The sequence below is a fragment of the Hypomesus nipponensis genome, chromosome 7 (assembly GCF_054491055.1).
Source record: "Hypomesus nipponensis isolate SF chromosome 7, ASM5449105v1, whole genome shotgun sequence".
Taxonomy (NCBI): domain Eukaryota; kingdom Metazoa; phylum Chordata; class Actinopteri; order Osmeriformes; family Osmeridae; genus Hypomesus; species Hypomesus nipponensis.
Genome location: NC_140367.1, coordinates 9069302 through 9088316, shown reverse-complemented (window position 1 = coordinate 9088316; position 19015 = coordinate 9069302). Strand labels below are relative to the sequence as shown.

Genomic DNA, 19015 nt, shown 5'->3' with positions numbered 1-19015 from the left:
AGAATGTGCTCAAAACAAGATGAAACAGAAACAGTGAGTGACAGAGAGAGAGAGAGAGAGAGAGAGAGAGAGAGAGAGAGAGAGAGAGAGAGAGAGAGAGAGAGAGAGAGAGAGAGAGAGAGAGAGAGAGAGAGAGAGAGAGAGAGAGAGAGAGAGAGAGAGAGAGAGAGAGAGAGGGAGGAGGAAGCGGAAAAAAAAGAAAAGAGGGCTACAGTTTTAGTCTTCCATGATCAACCAAAAGAAGGCAGTTGTCACGGTGACATGTTTCCCCTAATAGTGCCGGCACTGATTGATAAGGTCTAACCACTAATCATTCATCAGTGGCATGTTGGATAACAGTTAAGTGGTGGGCTGTGAGGGCCTGCTACTGTGTGGCTGGTGTTATATACTTCTGACCTAACAGTGGGAGCAACAGTGTACACAGACAGGCACACTCACGCACAGGGAATCTATACACTTAATCCTGTGAGGCCACTCCTCTGCCAACGCTAGACCTTTCTAACTCCTATCATTTTCCACTCTCTCTCATCCCCTCCCTCCCTCCCTCCCTCCCTCCCTCCCTCCCTCCCTCCCTCCCTCCCTCCCTCCCTCCCTCCCTCCCTCCCTCCCTCCCTCCCTCCCTCCCTCCCTCCCTCCCTCCCTCCCTCCCTCCCTCCCTCCCTCCCTCCCTCCCTCCCTCCCTCCCTCCCTCCCTCCCTCCCTCCCTCCCTCCCTCCCTCCCTCCCTCCCTCCCTCCCTCCCTCCCTCCCTCCCTCCCATTTGCTAAGTCTATTAGCATGCTGCCTGTCCACGCTGTCAAGACCAGAAGTATAAGACGACAGTGAACCAACACAGTCCAGCCGGTATACAGACTGGTCTCTGCTCACACAGTAACACTGCCCCCTGCAGGCTGCAGGCTGCAGGAAAACTGCAGCACTGCCTCTTAGCACCACAACAAGATTGCAACGAGGTGACACATCGAATACAATATGATATATATAAACTGAGGCTGACAGGGATGTAACAACGATTAGAGGCTTTAAAAGCAATTTTATGTGTTATGGTACCCTAGAATGAATATCTTATGACCCAGTATTTATGCATTATACATAACGTCTTTGGTGTGCAACCCAGTTAGTTTGACCTGTGTCTTACTATAGGGCTTGTGTAAGGTACTACGTGTCTGTTGTAAGACCTAAACATATCCTGAAGTTATATATATTAAATATATTATCCAGTATAATAGAAAGCTTAGACATTTTCTAAATAGTGTCTTACTTTTATAACTGTGGTATATGTCCCGATAACTGACCAGACTATGATGAATGATAAAGATGAAGATGAGGATGATGATCATTATGATGTACTAAACTTGACTGTTTTAGTTGTGTGTTTAATGTGGTATTACAGTTATATATACTGTACATGACCTGTGAAATGTTAATAAGGGACCAGTATTACAACTGATACAGAACGTTGGCTAATGAAACAATAAGATGTCACTTATTACAAGATAAACAGGAAGCTCCAGAATCAACTGTCAAACCACTGAATAATAGTATTAGTTCTGGAACTATGTCCCTGTATATAGTTCTGGTACTATCTGTATCTGTACTAGGTCTAGAACTATCTGTACCTGTATCTAGTTCAAGAACTATCTTTATTACCACGTCATTAACACATTTGTTATGGTCACAACACATTTGGGGCAACTACAAGAAGGTTCTCAAAAGCATTTGAGAGTAATTTAGTTACATTTGATGTGACTCTTCAGTATAATGTACAGTACTGGTACACTGGCTTAATTGTACTGGGCTATATACTTCAAGCACACCCTATTAAGTGGGAGTATTTAGGAGAGCATACTGCACCCAGATCAGGGCATTTTTAGGGACACTAGACTGAATCAAACACCCAAAGACAGCAGACTATGCTTACACCAGAAGCTGCTTTGTGCAATGGGAGGATGGAGGGAGGAGATAAAGAAAGATAAGATAGAAAGCTTGTCAACCCTTTATCTATCTTTATTTATCTAATCTACAGTCTCTTTCCTTTTTCAATTTCTATCTCTTTTCTTTTACCGTTCTTTTTTTCTAAGATTGTTATAATAAAAGTCTATGGGATGATACAAAAGTCTTCTTTATTTTTCACTCCAGATAATAAGCTGTTTGAAATACTATGTGTGGGCTGTGTATAATAAAACGAATAATTAATGTTGAAAAAAACAATAAAGAATGTATTTCCTTAAGAGACTGAGTTGTGTTTAAGTGACAGAGATAGAGGGAGAGAGACAGGAGAGAGAGAGAGATAGAGGAGAGATATAGAGGGTGAGAGAGAGAGAGAGAGAGATAGAGAGAGAGAGAGAGAGAGAGAGAGAGAGGAGTGAAAGGAGGAAGATTTTTAACCAGTCACCTTCTAGTTAAGGAACATAACTTCCCTCACCACCACATGCCCCATGAATAACTTGTCAGTGTAGATTGGAGGCAGAGAGGAAGTTAAGACAGAGAGAGAGAGACATCGAGAAGAGAGAGGGGAGAGAGAGAGGGAGAGAGAGAGAGATAGGGGGGGGGGGAGAGAAAGAGAGATGGAAGGAGAAATGAAAGACAGAGACATGGCCAGTACATGGCAGCACTATGAATCATTGATGAACAGCTCTCCTGTGTAACAACCAGAAGGGCTCTAACACTAGAAGGAATTGGGTGCTGCATGTGTACATATAAAGACTAACTACCCCCCTCCCCCCCCCAGAGGTGTCTATTATAACGCAGACACACACACAACCATACAGTCACAGTTTGTGACCAAGGATACAACAACACCGGCCCATCAACGTAAAGGTAGGCCTACTTCACCGATCAGGGTTACATAAGACCAATAGAACAACCAGACAATGTCATCTGTCACCTGACTGACCAATCTGACATGAGAGCTACTGACCAATAAACCTGGACGTACATTGTGCTATTGACCAATCAAGGCATAATTAAAAACATCCTTGACCAATCTAAGCTCATTCTTAATATATCTATAAACCAATCAGCAGAGAGTGTTGGAGGAGGGAGAGAAAACCAGAACCTGACAGACAGATAGATAGAGACACAGACAGACAGACAGATAGAGACACAGACAGACAGACAGACAGACAGACAGACAGACAGACAGACACAGACAGACAGACAGACAGACAGACAGACAGACAGATAGAGACACAGACAGACAGACAGATAGAGACACAGACAGACAGACAGATAGAGACACAGACAGACAGACAGATAGAGACAGACAGACAGACAGATAGAGACACAGACAGACAGACAGACAGATAGAGACACAGACAGACAGACAGATAGAGACACAGACAGACAGACAGATAGAGACACAGACAGACAGACAGATAGAGACAGACAGACAGACAGATAGAGACACAGACAGACAGACAGAAAATGTGTGTGTGGGATGAATGAATGGATGGATGGATATAGAGGGAGAAAAAGAGAGACAGAGAGAGAGAAAGGGCGAAAGAAAAAAACAAGAGTGGGAGAGAGAGAGAGAAAGAGAGGGGGAGGGAGAGAGAAGGAGAAGAGAGGGAGAGAGAAAGAGAGGGGGAGGGAGAGAGAAGGAGAAGAGAGGGAGAGAGAAAGAGAGGGGGAGGGAGAGAGAAGGAGAAGAGAGGGAGAGAGAAAGAGAGGGGGAGGGAGAGAGAAGGAGAAGAGAGGGAGAGAGAAAGAGAGGGAGAATCATCTCTCGTTACTATGACGGATAGACACCATTCAGGATGCCATGAGACCCTCATCTCTTCCAGGTAATTATGACTGATGACTGTGTCAGTCACCACAGGCTGGGCCAGCACACGCAAGGACACCACACACACACACACACTCCAGACACACACACACACTCCAGACACACACACACTCCAGACACACACACACACAAGGACACCACACACACACTCCAGACACACACACACTCCAGACACACACTACAGCATACACCAACGATGTGCAGACACACACTCCAGACACATGCACACACGGCGTTAAGGAGTGCTTAAGAAGTGCTTACATGGGCAGCTTTTCTTCTTTAAGCTGAAACAAGGTCTTAAAAGTCCAATCAGAACAAATCACCTCAAACTTTCACACTGTTAAACTCCCCACAGGGTGTCTAGCTTGACTGACATCAACACACATACCTACAAACAAGCACACACACCACTCATAGTCTACAGTCTTGGTGGTAAAGACAAGGTCGCTTCCTCAGCATCAAACAGACAGGAAGTGAGGACAGCTGTCGACAGGAAGGGAGATCAGCAGACTCCACGCGTTGACATCAGCATCTGAACACTCCACAGCTGGGAGACTTGTCACGGGGAAGGAAAGGAGGAGGGATGGGAGACGGAGGGGGAAGAGGAGGAAGAGAAGGAGGAGAGAGTCCTACCTCCAGCGATGGCAGTCTTCTTCCCCACCGTAACCGTGGCAGCCGTGATGGAGATGACCATCCTCCCATCTGACACACACAGAGACAGGAGTGAGAGAGGAACACACACTTTCCCTCACTCACTCACTCACTCCCGCATGCACGCCCACATACAAGCTTCCAACCTTAAAACGTGGGTACAGTTCATGATACTAATGTATGCCATGATTGGCATGACTGCCATGGTTACAGAGACGAGCCCGTAGGAGCATTCAGAGACGGGCCATTTATGACGATCATAAATGCCAGGGCGGAGCTGTGACCACGGCAACGCTCGCTCATGCCACCCTGCCAGCACGGCGGAAGACGACACTGCTCTGGTCATGACTGATGATGAGCTGAATGGCTGCCTGTGTGTGTGTGTGTGTTTGTATGACTCCTGGGGGGATAGTAGTCATTGATGTAGTGCAGGGTAATATAACTGATCTGCATCGTGCTTGAGGCTCAGCACAAGATTCATCCATCTCCACTTGCCATTGACAAGCACTATTATGTACATTTCAGTGTACGTGTGAAATGTGTGTGTGCTTCATGTGTCTCAGTCTGAGTGTCTGTGTGTCTTTGTGTGTGTGTGTGTGTGTGTGTGTATGCGTGTCTGTGCTGCCAGGTAAGATGATGACAGAGAGACAAGAGAATCAATAGCTGCTTTAACTGCTTTGCTGGGAACAGACAGACAGAGTAGACACACCCGCACACACACAAAACATTGTCTGTCAGGTGTGTCTGTCTATTAACACAAGGGTAAGGTTAAGGCCCTCTCTATTATATCAGGACAGGAGGCGTGGCACCTCGATGTAACTTGTATGAAGCATTTGTGCCATGTCTATAGCATGTAGCATGTATTTAGCATGTATGTAGCTTGTGCCATGGATGTACCATGTGTGTAGCATTGGCTGTAACATGACAGAGCTGCTATCGTCCCGGAGACAGGCCAGCAACAGCTGAACTCTGGGACCAGAGTCAGACCATGCAGGCATGCTGACAACCAGACTGACCATGCAAAGAGAGAGAGAATAAAGGAAGAGAGAGAGAGAGAGAGAGAGAGAGAGAGAGCAAGAGCGAGAGCGAGAGCGAGAGCGAGAGAGAGAGAGAGAGAGAGAGAGAGAGAGAGAGAGAGAGAGAGAGAGAGAGAGAGAGAGAGAGAGAGAAAATGAGATAGAGAGAGAGGGGGGGAGGAGAGACAGACAGGGAGAAAGACAGAGAAAGAGAGAGACAGCAGTATAACTGGGTGCATCATGCCAGACCGAGGTGTATCTAGGTACCCTCCAGGTTGTCCTGCTCCTGGTCCTCCAGCCAAGTGGGGGTGCTAGAGTCCCCCTCATAGTCCTTAAACACATCTGAACAGGGAGGCAGCTTTCACACGCTGACACTGCACCCTTGCAGGGCTACACACCACACACATACACACTCACTCCCCGACCTGACTTAGAAGTCTTGACCTCCCGCAAACCCCAAACACACACAACAACACACACATTTTCACACCCTGGATCCAGGGTTTCGTAAACATCTTACAGTGTACAGATGTGCAAAGTCAACACACAGTTGTACAGTGTTGATAGTATGCATATACAGGTGTGAAGGGTTGAACGCATTTGTTGAAACCATGTATTTTCAGGCTTAGTCTAGGCTGGGTCTGAGACAGTTCCTATGGTTACTGTGTGTGCCAGCCAGAGAGTTTGCGTGTGTGTGTGTGTGTGTGTGTGTGTGTGTTTGGGCATGCATACCAGCTTGCTCTGCATGTGTTTGCTTGTGTGCCATCTAGTGCCTCTGTGAAGGCCTGCATCCGTTTGTCTTTGATCCCTACGGTTTGAGAAAGGGTGTGCATGTGTGTGAGTGCGTGCGTGCGCGCTTGTGAAAGTGAGTGTGCGTGTGTGTTTGAGCCAGTCCATGCATGTGTGTGTGTGTGTGTGTGTGTGTACCTCTGGTGTCCCCCATAGGGACGTAGTACAGGAACTTGCCAGCAGGGTACTCAGCTGCCCTGCGGTACCACACCGGGAAATGGTCCAGAGTGAAGATGTTCTCCTTATCCGATTTAGTGAGGAACTTCCTGTTAGTGTGTGTGTGGAGGCCAGGAGGAGGAGGGGTGGATGTGAAGAGGCTCGGTGAGATGGTGAGACAGTCACACTTGTCGTTTCTCTAACGACCGCTAGAGGGTGCTTAAGCCACTGTAAGATTTGCACACGTATTTTTATGTTGATGTGTGTGTCTGTGTGTGTGTGTTGTGTGAGAGAAGGGTGTGTGTGTCTCTGTCTACGAAGGTGAATGGAAGAGAGTGTGTGTGTGCGAGAGAGAAAGGGGTATATGTTTGTGTGTCTTTGAGTATGAGTGTGTGTGTGTGCGTGTGACTCACTTGGCAACGCGTTTCTCAATGCCAGCGTATCTGCTGAGCCTCATGAGGCCAGAGCGAGTGCCCAGGAATGCTGTCTCTACACCGTCATCCATGCTGCTCAGACACACACACACACACACACACAAAAACACACACGGAAACACACCCACACGCACACGCATGCCCACAGACAGATACAGAAGTTAGGGGAGAATAAAACAAAGCTTATTATATGTGTGTGCGTTCGCGTGTGCATGCATGTGTGTGTTTGCGTGCATGTGTGTGTGCGTTACCTAGCGACATTGAGACTGATGGCAGTCCAGTAGGCCTCCATAGGAGCCGTCACCACCGCGTCAAACAGCGTCTGCCTCATGAGATCCTCATCACCTAGATACACACACACACAGCGATGTCAAACTGCCACAACTCTCTGATCCCTCCATCATTCGGCCATCCATCCATCCATCTATCCATGGATCCATCTATTTGTCTGTCCATCCATCCATCCCGCCCTTCTTCCCACCCACCCTCCCTCCCTCCCTCCCTCCCTCCTCGTTGCTAGGATCCTCACATTCCAGTTCCGGCTCTTTGCCCGTCAGGTAGCGAATCACAGCCTGCAGCTGGGTCAGCTTACGATGATGGGGGTCAATGTCTGTCTCGCAGTATGTCCTGAACACACAGAAACACATGCACACACAGTATGATATATTGTAAAATACTTGGTGACAGTCATTTAAAAGTTTTAATAAAGTAGAAGAATAGTGTTATTCATTTGATACAAAATGTCATCCTTTTTTGTCTCTTTCCCTCTCTCTTTCTCCGGATCATTCTCAATCCCTGTCACCCACACACTCACCACTCATCTGCGATGGTCAGGTCTGGAGCCATCAAATCATGGAGACCTGGAGTGAGAAACACAAGGTGAGGAGAGAGAGAGAGAGAGAGAGAGAGAGAGAGGGAGGGAGAGAGAGAGAGAGAGAGAGAGAGAGAGAGAGAGAGAGAGAGAGAGAGAGGGAGATAGAGAGAGAGAGAGGGAGAGATAGAGAGACAGGGAGGACATACCTTCTTCTACTGACACGTTTCCTTTGAAGATGTACTCTCCATGACCCCTGGTCAAGACCATGCCTAGACTGCAGACACAACAGCACAACAAGGTCCTATCACGCTGTCATAGCAACGTCCCAATGTATCATCAGTCACAACAACCTTCAAATCACCATAAACGACAACATAAAATAACCTTATCGTTATGATACAGCAATCTTGCACACAACAACAACAACTTTTTTCCCACCTGAAAGGGGTCTCATCTATGACGGTGTAGAAGTAATCATTCTTCAGAAACATGACTCTTCTCTGGAGGACAACACAAACCCACACAGAGAACATGAGGACCCAGGGAGCAGAGTGTGTGTCTGAGAGTGTCAGAGAGTGTATATACTTGTGTGTGCATGCGAGCATGTGTGTGTCTGCGCGTGTGTCGGTGCGGGTCAGTGTGTGTGTCTCACCCCTTTCTCCACACCAGCTCTCACATCCAGAGACATCGTCCCCGTCTCCCCCTTCACCATGGCTGTCCTCAGCTGCAGAAACAACAACTCCTCCACATCATACACCTGTGCGTGTGTGTGTATTAAGGCTGTGTGTGTGTTTAGGTGTGTGTATACGTGTACTAAGGTGTGTGTGTGTGTGTGTTACTCACTATCTCCTCCGTGTCCTCCCACTCCACCTCTGCCAGATCCACACTGTTGTAGTTTGGCTTTGGTTTCAGCTTCTTCCCCTCCTTATACTGCAGAATACACACACACACACACAGGCACACACCCTTTAGGTTTCGGTATCGTTCGAAACACAAGACATTGGACATCCAACATCTTTGGACCCGTCAGACCATTGGACCATCACTGGACGGTTCCACATGAGGAGGTGCACACTCATGGGACCAATCAGAGCTCAGAGAGGTGACCTACCAGGGGTCGGAGGTCAGGGTGAGACAGGATGTAGCCATTGTTGGTGTTGAGGAAGGCGTAACCATGGACACCAAGTTTGTAGCGTGGCGCCAGCCTCATGAGCTCCCTGAGAGGCACGTCTGTCCCCACTACACCTAGCAGGATCCCATGGGACAGCTGCACACACACACACACATCCACACACATCCACACACATACATACACACATCCACAAATGCAGGCACACACATGTCCAGTAAGGTTTAAACATGTATTAATGGATATTTGTAGATAAGGCTATACCCTCCTTCTTTTTGAACACAGACACATACACTCACACATGCATGCATAAAGCACAGAAACGCACACATTATTCCAGTAAGGTTAAAGCAGGGTTTTACTCCACAAAAGTGGAGTGGGACCCATCGCCTCCTTACTAACACATGACCACCAACACACACACACACACACACACACAGGACGCACCGTTTCCTTCTTCTTACTGAACACAGGCATGGCCACCGACGTCATGAGGAGCAGACTCTGGGCCTGGGTGTTAAACAGCTGTGGGAGGAGATTGGGAGAGGAAGAGAAAAGTTATTTTTTAAACTTTTGCTTGGGTGACCTTGTTTTAGTAGACTACAGTGGTGTAAGATTAGGAAGGCCTTACTTTCCATGTGATACCTGAATACCCATCATACATATGTTAAAGTGCACCTAATATCTTAACCTGAGACGGTACGCCAAGGAAGTCCTAGCAACTAAGGTAAGGAACTCTTTGAGGCTATGCTAAGGAAGTCTTAGTAGCTAAGCTTAGGCAGTCAAGACGCAAAGCTAAGGAAGTACTGGTGGCTAAGCTAATAAGATTGTCTACAGTGAATGAAGGACAGCTAACACGTTCACACAAGCACACATACACAGTCATTACCTCGGCTGTGGTGGGCAACTGGTGGTGTGTGTTTGAGGATATGACATAAAAGATTATAAGAGAGGGTATGACATAGATGAGCATGAGACAGGATATGACATGGGTGAACATGAGACAGGTGATATGACATAAGGCAGTCTGAGATGATGAGATAACAGCATGATGGAGAGAGTATAGATTTCTGTGAAGATGATGCAATTGAGATAGGTGAGAAGATAAGAGAAGAAGATGGAGAGAAGGGGATAGGAAGAGAGGGAGAGAGGGAGGGACAAAATGAGGGAGAGAGAGAGAGGGAGAAAATTAGAGATACTTACGACACTGTCCATGTAAGCTTCAGTCCAGATGATGTCATGATCATGGTTGATGACCATTGGTCGACTCAGAACGTGAAGATATTCCATAACATTCTCCTGCACATCGGCCAGTGTGGAGACGTGTGTGTAATATCCTGCAACACACGCGCACACACACACACCAGATGTGCTTACAGTATAGTTAACATGTAAACCTATAATCGGGTATTTAACAGGGGTTTGCTCATGCCTCAGTGACCTAACAAGATGATGATTTAACATTTTTGGTTTCTGCTTCTGCACTACCCTGTTTATCCTGCAGAGGGCCGTACTTGCTATGGTCACATATTATTCAGCATCAAAAAACACCAATCAAAATGTAAATATTCAAAACACTTTCACACACTCCAGATCATTCCACAAATCCCATCCGGTAAAAATTTACAAAAGCATTTTTGATTTAAAAAATCTTTCACACAGGAGATTATTTGACCGTATAATGTTCTGTCCCATTGTGATGATGTAACACAAGAAGTGTTCCAAGGTACAAAATGCTGGACAAATGAGGTGAAATTGCAAATAGGACATAGGAGCACACCCTTGTATGCATAGTTTTTTGTGGAAAATTGCATCTTTTCGGTGGCATAGCTGGCTAAAGTGGTGTTGATGAAAGGTGGTCGTTATGTGGGTGAGTCAGAGATCCCTGAATCGATCCCCAGAGAGGGCAAGTGGGGGAGAGAGTGAGACTGCTGAGCGATGACTCACAATGGTGCCATCTCACCTTTGTTGTTGCAAGCGATCCACTTGGTGTTGGAGGCAAAGGTCATCTCTCGACCAATCAGATATGTGAATACTCTGACCTGAAACGGTGAAAAGAAGGGTCAGTTGGTTGTGCTTGAGCTCAGAGATGAAAGGATGTCGTGTGCGTGTGCATGTGTGTCTGTGTTACTCTGCGGTCTGGCCAGTTGAACTCTTTAAACACGTCTTGAAAATCCTCCATGGCACCGTCAGTGATCAGCATGATAGCCTGGTTGCACAGACTACCCTGTCCACGAGCTGCAGCCTACACACACACACATTACACTTAGTCATTTAGCAGACGCTCTTACCCAGAGTGACTTACAGTTAGTACAGGGACATTCCCCCGAGGCAAGTGAGGTGAAGTGCCTTGCCCAAGGACACAATGTCATTTTGTATGGACAGAAATCGAACCGGGAACCGTTGGATTAATAGCCCAATTTCCTATCCGCTCAGCCATCTGACTCCCACACACACACGCACACATACACAGAGTGAGATAGAGATAGACAGGCTGAGAGAGGGTGAGTTGGGGCGAGACAGGTTGAGCTGGGGTGAGATAGAGACAGACAGGGTGATACGGGGTCAGAAGGAGTGAGGCCACACACCGCGTTGAGGATTTTGAAGGACTCCTTCATGGCCTTTTTAACTTTCCCTTCTCCTTTCACATGCAGCTCCTCCACCAGGAGCTTGAAGTGCTGCAATGAAAGAGAGAGAGAGAGAGAGAGAGAGAGAGAGAGAGAGAGAGAGAGAGAGAGAGAGAGAGAGAGAGAGAGAGAGAGAGAGAGAGAGAAAAAGAGAGAGAGAAAAAGAGAGAGAGAAAAAGAGAGAGAGAAGAGAGAGAGAGAGAGAGAGAGAGAGAGAGAGAGAGAGAGAGAGAGAGAGAAGAGAGGAGCATACTGTAAAGACCAAACAGTCTGAGGTCAAAGGGATCAGAAATGACTTTATATCATGCTGGTTCTAGATCTACCAGAGGGGTTCAGAATTGACAAGATGGTTCTAGAACTGTCAGAGGGGTTCGGAATTGTCATATTGATTTAGAACTGTTTTAGAACGGTCACAATAGTAGTAATAGACCGAACAGAGTTCAAAAGGCTCCTGTAAGAGTCAGTGGTAATGCCAGGAAAGAGCTTAATCCCACAACAACAAGACCAGGGCAAGGTCTGGGTGACTACATCATGCAGTAGAACAGACTGTTCTCTCTGTCTCTCTCTGCAGGAGTCCTTGGCGTACTAACCCTCACCTATACAAGCACAGGAAACTGATCACTGTAATACCTGGAAACGGTAGCATTAAGGGCTAATCTGAGATGATTGCCTGAGAGAGAAGTCTATGTCTCTCTCTCTCTCTTACACACACACACACACACACACACACACACACACACACACACCTCAGATAATAAATTAATGAGTGACCCCTATAATCAGAAACAGCAGTGATGGGGGATGTTTTAAACAGAATCTGTATCTTTTGATTACAGTCACAAAATCTGATTGGTTGTAGAGGATGATGTAACTAAAAACATTCTCTCAACCAGCTACTAACACATGAGAGATGTTCAAAACAATCAGTCCAAGTTCTTATGTCTGTATAATGTAATAGAAAATGTGTGTTGTTGTGTGGTTGTGTGTGTGTTTCGTTCTAACATCTGCAGGCCCTGCCTGCCACCGGCTGCCTCTCTACCAGTGCAGCCAATCGCGGGCCTCCCTGGGAGGTCATGTGACAGCAAAGCTGTCAGATGCAGATGACCCCACCTGATCCGTGAGGCATAGAGAAGGGAAAGTAGGCCACCAGCATGTACATACGTACACACACACACACACACGCACACACACACACGCACACACACTGTCTCTCTCACGCATAGCAGACTTAAACTCCACAGCAGGTGTGGCTTACACACAATCTAGACGGGTGTGTGTGTGTGTGTGTGTGTTTGTGTGTATAAGTGTAGTTGTGTGTGCGGTTGGGGGTTTAAGGGGAGGGTGATGGTGTTAGGGATTAAAATAAAAAGAGAGAAAGAAGAAGAGTTGGCCGAGGAGATAAAGATAAAAAAATAAAGAGGAATTATGAAAGACAAATAGAGGAAGATGATGAGAAAGGAAGGGTTAGGGAAATAAAGTACACAAAAAGAGAGTGAAAAACAAAAGAACAGAAAGAGGTGGAGGATGGAGGGGAGGGAAGGTGGGAGAAGTATGGATAGAGTGTGTGTTTCGAAAGCCGGGTAACTCTAACCTCTAGCCTAAGCAGTCAGAGTTAGCTAGCTTCACGGCTAAATACTAATTGGTTAAATACCTAGTGTTTAAAGAGATCAGTTAGAGTAACTGGCGCTAGCATTAGCATGGTGAGCAGTAGCATGGTTAGCATAGCTCTAGCACAAACATGGTTAGTGCTTGAGTAGTCAACATGCTTATCATGCTTAGCATAGCGTAGAGTTGTTATCACTAGTACGGTTTGTGCCAGCATTGTCAGCTTTAATATGGTTAGCATTAGCTTGGTAAGCTTACCTCTCGATTGTCCAGGTCAGCCTGTACCAGGATTCCCTTGAAGCAGGGTTCCACGTATTGGACATAGTCACTGTACTGTTGGAGAAAGTGACAGGTCAGAAACGGTCTGCAGTCATTTGTTTTGATGAAAGCGTAATGGATACAATGTAAATCAAAACATTTGAAAACAGAAAAACAAAAATTAATTTGGTCTAGGAATTTGATATAGGTTTGGGATTTGGGTAAGGAGCAAGGGTTAGGTTTTGATTTAGGGTTCAGGCTAGGATTTTGGGGTTAAGGTAAGGGTTAAGGTTAGGGAAAACATGAGTTTGAATGGGTTAGGTTTAGTTAGGGTTATTGTGAGTCCCCACAAGAATAGCCAGACAAATATGTGTGAGAGATAAAGCCTGTGTGTGTGTGTGGTAGTGTGAGTGTGCGATTTAGACACACAGGCATTATTACCCACTACATAATCCACACTATGTACATTTACAAAAATAATCCGTCCAAAGTGTCTGTGTACAGTAGTGTGTGTTCCGGCCTCTCTGCTGGCCACTCCGAGTGTGTGTGAGTGTGTGCGACGTCTGTGTGTTTGTGTACGTGTGTGTCATTGTGCTAATCCCCTACTCACAGCAATGACATTGACAAAGTCGTTCTCCCCCAGTGTGTCCAGAATGGTGTTAATGGTGTGCTTGGCGATGGTCAGTCTGAGGCCTTTCATGCTGCCACTTACGTCCACCACAATCACAATGTCCTTTGGAGAGGTGGCGGCCTGGATGTACCTACGCACACACACACACACATTAGTACACACAAACACACACATATGCAAGCACATACACGCAAACACACACAGGTGCATGTACCCATGCACACACACACACACAAACATTTTTAACATACACATATACATTTTGAATGCTTTAGATGATGAATATTATATTCCTAAGGTCCAGTATTCAGAGTATTATGGTAACCGATTAATGGTGTTCTGAAGTTCACATTCAGCATCCCTGAATCAGCATCATTGCTGTCAAATCTCTAAGACAACAGACAAGGTAGACAGCGACAGAGAATGAGAGAGGGAGACAGAGAGAAAGAGAAATAGATAGATAGTGATGAACTGACAGAGATAGAGACAAGAGAGAAAGAGATGGAAGAAGAGAGAAAGAAAGAGAGCGGTTAGAACAGACATGGACCATGAGTGAGTGCCATAACAGCTTTCACGTCTGTCCAGGAGAATCTCTTTAGGACACTAATGAGCTTTAGGACTTCCTGGAGATGCAGATAACTGGATGAGAGTAGGGATGAGGCTGGACCTCTGTGTACAGGATGAGGCCTGTGAGACCGCGCACACCGGTCATACTTTGAGGTCACGCACATTGGTTACACACGCACACCGGTCAAGCACACAGGTCAAGCACTATGACTAAGCTCAGCAATATATGGGTTAAAAGGTTACAAATGATTTCCCTCAGTGAACAACATCCGTTTAGTGTACACGGTTTAAAAAATTTTCAGCTGTGTAGAATTGCATTTGGTCTTAAAATATGACGAACTCCGATAGGTAAAAAATGAAAGAGCTGTGCTTGCAGGAGTGAAGTTTATGGATTTTATTTTTATTTTCAATGTATTTGAAAATCCCCCTGTCCAGGGGGTATTCCAGAAAGCAGGTTATGCGACATACCTGGGTAAGTTAAGTTGGAATTGAGGAAAGTCCTACAAAATGGACAATAATCCTTTTCTCTTTTGTACCACCTTCCTCACCCAATAGCCCTAAGCTTTGTCTATTCGCGTGTGTGTGAATACGTTTCTGTGTATGTTGCACCTTATTTCACCTGGGGGGGGGGGGGGGGTATTAGTAGGTCAAGGATGTGAGGGTGACAGCAGTAAGTCCCTGACAGCAACACGCTAACCCCACCATCCCCCACCCTCCTTCCCCCTCATCCTTTGCTCACGGAAAGAACAGATGAGATTAGTCAGCTTGCCTCAGTACCAGTCCCAACCTCTTACTTCTGGTCTAAACAAAGGCCCTTATCTAATGCTCCCTGGCAGACGCCAGAGCAGAAACGCATCACTTCCTCGTCTGGAAGCTGCAACTGTGACACGCCTGCTAACCAGGAACTCCTAACCTGCTCTGCTGCCATGGAAACCTGTCCCGCTGCTATGGCAATCAGCCATAGAGAGTCCAGGAGCACCTTGAATCCACTGATGTCCAAGACTGCACTGACACACATCACACATAAGTACACATGGAAAACACACTTGCACACACACACGGAATGCACACAAGCACACATACAGACGCCACCTACTACAGTCCTTCCTCGGTTTGACTGGCTGTATCGCAACCGAAGATTATCTAATTATGTCCTCGAGTAGCTGTCCTAAACAGGAAATAGGGGACAGGAAGTCGTGGGAAAGAGGGCTCTCACCAGTTCCTGTTCCTGCAGTCAAAGGTCACCACTCCATTCTCGTCAGGGGTCCACTGGATTCCTGAAGAAAATTTGATTAGAATGTGATTGAATCAAATTAGATCACATGACTTCCGCTTGTCTGTGCGTAATTCCAATTAGCATTCAGAAAATGTGATAATGAAAGATAAAGAAACTGTGACAAATGAATGGGAGCCAGAGACAGACCAGGATCTGATTTGGAGTCTGGCAAGGTGGACAATCTACAAGGGATGGTTGGGAGGAGGAATGGGTGGATGAAGGGAAAAGGGAGAGAGGGGAAAAGAGATGGAAGTATAGGAAGTATGGATGGAGGAATGGATGAACGTGGGGGTGTGGGGTGGGGGCAGAAGACAAAAACAAACGGAAGGAAGGATGGAAGGAAGGAGGGATGGATGGAAGAATGGAGGGATGGAAATATAGATGGAAGTACGGATTGATGACTGGAGGAAGAGAGAGATGGAAGGATGGAAGAAAGGAAGGACTGCTGGATTAATAAAATGAATACAATGTAGAAGGGGAGGGTTGATGGATGAAGGGATGGAGGGAGGGAGAGAGGGATAGAAGGACAGAAGACAGGATGAATGGACGGACGGAGGAGAGAGATAGGCACGTAAGGACAGATGGAAAGGATGACGGGTGGAGGGAGGGATGGATGGAGAGAGGGATGAGACTTCGGCTGTGGTGCTGCTGAATCACCCAGGTTGCTAATGAGCCTATTGACCCAGAATGACAGTCAGCAACCACTTTATCCACAGACACCCTGTCAAACCACATACAGACTCAGCATAGGAAACTGTCTACTCCCTGTAGAATCAGCTGCATCTTCAGCAAGACTGATCCCAACGCGAGGCTTTGTCAGTCAGCCCAAATGTTGATGACTGGATGTGTGTGTATGTGTTTGTGTGTGTGTTTGCGTGTGTACCAGGGTAGATCCTGAAGAAACCAGTGGCGCTGCCAAAGTATTGCCAGGTCAGCGTGGGGTCCTTCTGGAAGTTATCTATGAAGATGTCGTTCAGGGCCTCTGACATGTACACTCCATTCAGAATGCCTGGATCTGCAGACAGACACCAGGTAGGGTGGGGGGTGGTGGGGGGGGGTATAAGACAAAGAGAGGGGGGGACGGAGTGAGAGACAGAGGAGGGTCAAGATTTTTGTAAATTGTCTTTTCTGTTTGTGTACCTAACTGATCCATGTAACTAATCTATGTGTGTGTGTGTCTGTTTCCCACCTTTGTTGTACACATTGGTGGGCACCTGGATGTCACTCTGCAGAGTGTTGACAGGAAGCTTGTTGAAGTGTTCATTCTCTTCCAGAGGAAACTCTGAGCCCAGCTCCAACGCATTGCCGTCGTCGTCTACATTGTTTATCATCATGGAGTTGTAGTAGTCAAACTGCAAACAGGAAGTACACCAGCTCAGAACAGGAAGTACAATAGCTCAGAACAGGAAGTACACCAGCTCAGAGAAGGAAGTACACCAGCTCAGAACAGGAAGTTTACCAGCTCTGAACAGAATTCGTTTTCTGGTGTGTTTGAATTTGTCAAAGGGTTCTGTCTGGACCGTTATGGACGTGTAAAGGGTTCTAACTATCGAAAGGGTAGTCCATAAAGAGTTTCATATATTCTGTTAAGGAAAGAAACAGCTCAGATTCACTGACCTCGAGAGTGGCGTTGTATTCATGGTACAGATCTGCATCCTCTGCTGATTCAGCCAACCTCTGAGGAGCAAAACAAACACACACACAGTCAATGGAACTAGCTTCAACAGATACAATAAACCATACACATCAACAGATATCCATAATTCACCTCCACGCAGTTACTTTTACAACTATGGACTTCTCATCCTTGATTGTCTGCAATCCTTTCTATAAAAACAAGTGTATACTACAATTTGGATGAAAGCATCACCTAAATGATTCAATTATCAAATGTATATCTCAATTGATGCTCACGGAATCCTCCTGAGTCCCAGCAGGTCATTTATGTCACAGTAGTGGACACTACTTTTGTGCTAGTAACTGCAATAATTTTGCCCTTTGTATTTATTGGTTTAGTAGAGAAGACATCCTGGGATTTCTAGATGATGTCACAAACGTGAACTACGTGAAGTCGCTCTGGATAAGGGGGTCTGCTAAATGACTAAATGAGCTACATTTGCTAAATGTACCTCACCACCTACAGACATCAGCAGACAATAGAATCAGCAGAAATCAAATGTCAGATGTCACAGACATGTTCACCAGACAGGTGAACCACGGAGAACTAGAACTAGTAACTGCTGAAGCAGATCAAAGTTAGGGTCAGCGGAAACTGTTCCCAACATCATGTTCCGTAACCAAGACAACAGGCAGTAGAAATCCCATTAAGACAGGCGGGCAGTGACCCAGCCTACAGCCATATGCTCTCTGTGTACAGAAGCCCCATCATGCATATCCCTTTCTCCTAGGGTTACTAGACAACAAACCGTTGACCAAGCTGGGTTCAGCTCACTTAATCAAACACACACACTAATCTTTGAAAGGGGCTTTCTCAATAGAGTGTGTGTCAACATGAACTTTGAATTATTTGTGTGTGTGCGCGCGTGTCATTGCTTGCGTACTCGCTTGTATGTTGGTGTGCTTAAATCTATCAGTGTGTGTGTCTTCCTCACCTTCACGCTCTTCATTTTCCTCCCCAACATGTTCTCCATCTCATCTGCTATGCTTTCCACCAGCTCTTCTCCATCCACCTCCTCCATCCTCACCACTCCCTGGATGTCCTTGTATTTCTGCAAGATACAGGACACATACCATGAAGGACACATGACGCACACTCATAGGACACACACTCTGGACACACACAACCCCAAACCATGACCTCCCACCATCAATGTACCTTACATTATATACACCGGTAAACCCTTCGTTAAAACTGGAATGAAATGTTCTGCTTAAAATGTTTTCAAACGTTTTTTTAAACTTGGGTTTATATACGTAATCCAAAGAACAGAGAGTCCGAAAGAGAGAGGGATAAAAAATGGGAGGCGGCAAAAAAGTGAGAGACAGTGAGAACTGGTGAATGTGTTCCTACCGAACAATGCCCCCAGGCATAATCTTTCCTATAAACACCATTCTCTACTCTGATTTCTGTGTGTGTGTGTAAGCGTCTGTGGGAGAGTGTGTGTCTGTTGAGGTGTGTGAGCAAAGAGGTCCGTGTGTTCATGTGTGTGTGGGTGTGTGTGTCGGGGGGGGGGGGGGGGTGCGCTCATGCGGGTGTACATGTGTGTGTACATATGTGTCTGTGAGAGAACGAGACCAGATGCTGTGAGTCTGCAGGTG

The 19015-nt window shown here is 46.2% G+C and overlaps 1 protein-coding gene across 1 annotated transcript in view; it reads right to left on the bottom strand.

Moving 5' to 3' along the window:
* cacna2d4a (calcium channel, voltage-dependent, alpha 2/delta subunit 4a) overlaps positions 1–19015 on the bottom strand; it is a 56337-nt gene that overhangs the window by 36233 nt on the left and 1089 nt on the right. Inside the window, exons 2-24 of the mRNA XM_084701022.1 lie at positions 18349–18465; positions 17354–17413; positions 16926–17088; positions 16620–16751; positions 15677–15737; positions 13873–14023; positions 13263–13337; positions 11361–11450; positions 10904–11017; positions 10736–10814; positions 9976–10109; positions 9220–9297; positions 8755–8910; positions 8487–8573; positions 8296–8367; positions 8082–8143; positions 7850–7917; positions 7644–7689; positions 7359–7456; positions 7081–7174; positions 6809–6901; positions 6378–6505; positions 4417–4485 (exon numbers count right to left, since the gene is read on the bottom strand). Coding sequence (XP_084557148.1) covers positions 4417–4485; positions 6378–6505; positions 6809–6901; positions 7081–7174; positions 7359–7456; positions 7644–7689; positions 7850–7917; positions 8082–8143; positions 8296–8367; positions 8487–8573; positions 8755–8910; positions 9220–9297; positions 9976–10109; positions 10736–10814; positions 10904–11017; positions 11361–11450; positions 13263–13337; positions 13873–14023; positions 15677–15737; positions 16620–16751; positions 16926–17088; positions 17354–17413; positions 18349–18435 — 2197 coding nt within the window. The 5' untranslated portion in view covers positions 18436–18465. The remainder of the gene's footprint in view (positions 1–4416; positions 4486–6377; positions 6506–6808; positions 6902–7080; positions 7175–7358; positions 7457–7643; positions 7690–7849; positions 7918–8081; positions 8144–8295; positions 8368–8486; positions 8574–8754; positions 8911–9219; positions 9298–9975; positions 10110–10735; positions 10815–10903; positions 11018–11360; positions 11451–13262; positions 13338–13872; positions 14024–15676; positions 15738–16619; positions 16752–16925; positions 17089–17353; positions 17414–18348; positions 18466–19015) is intronic.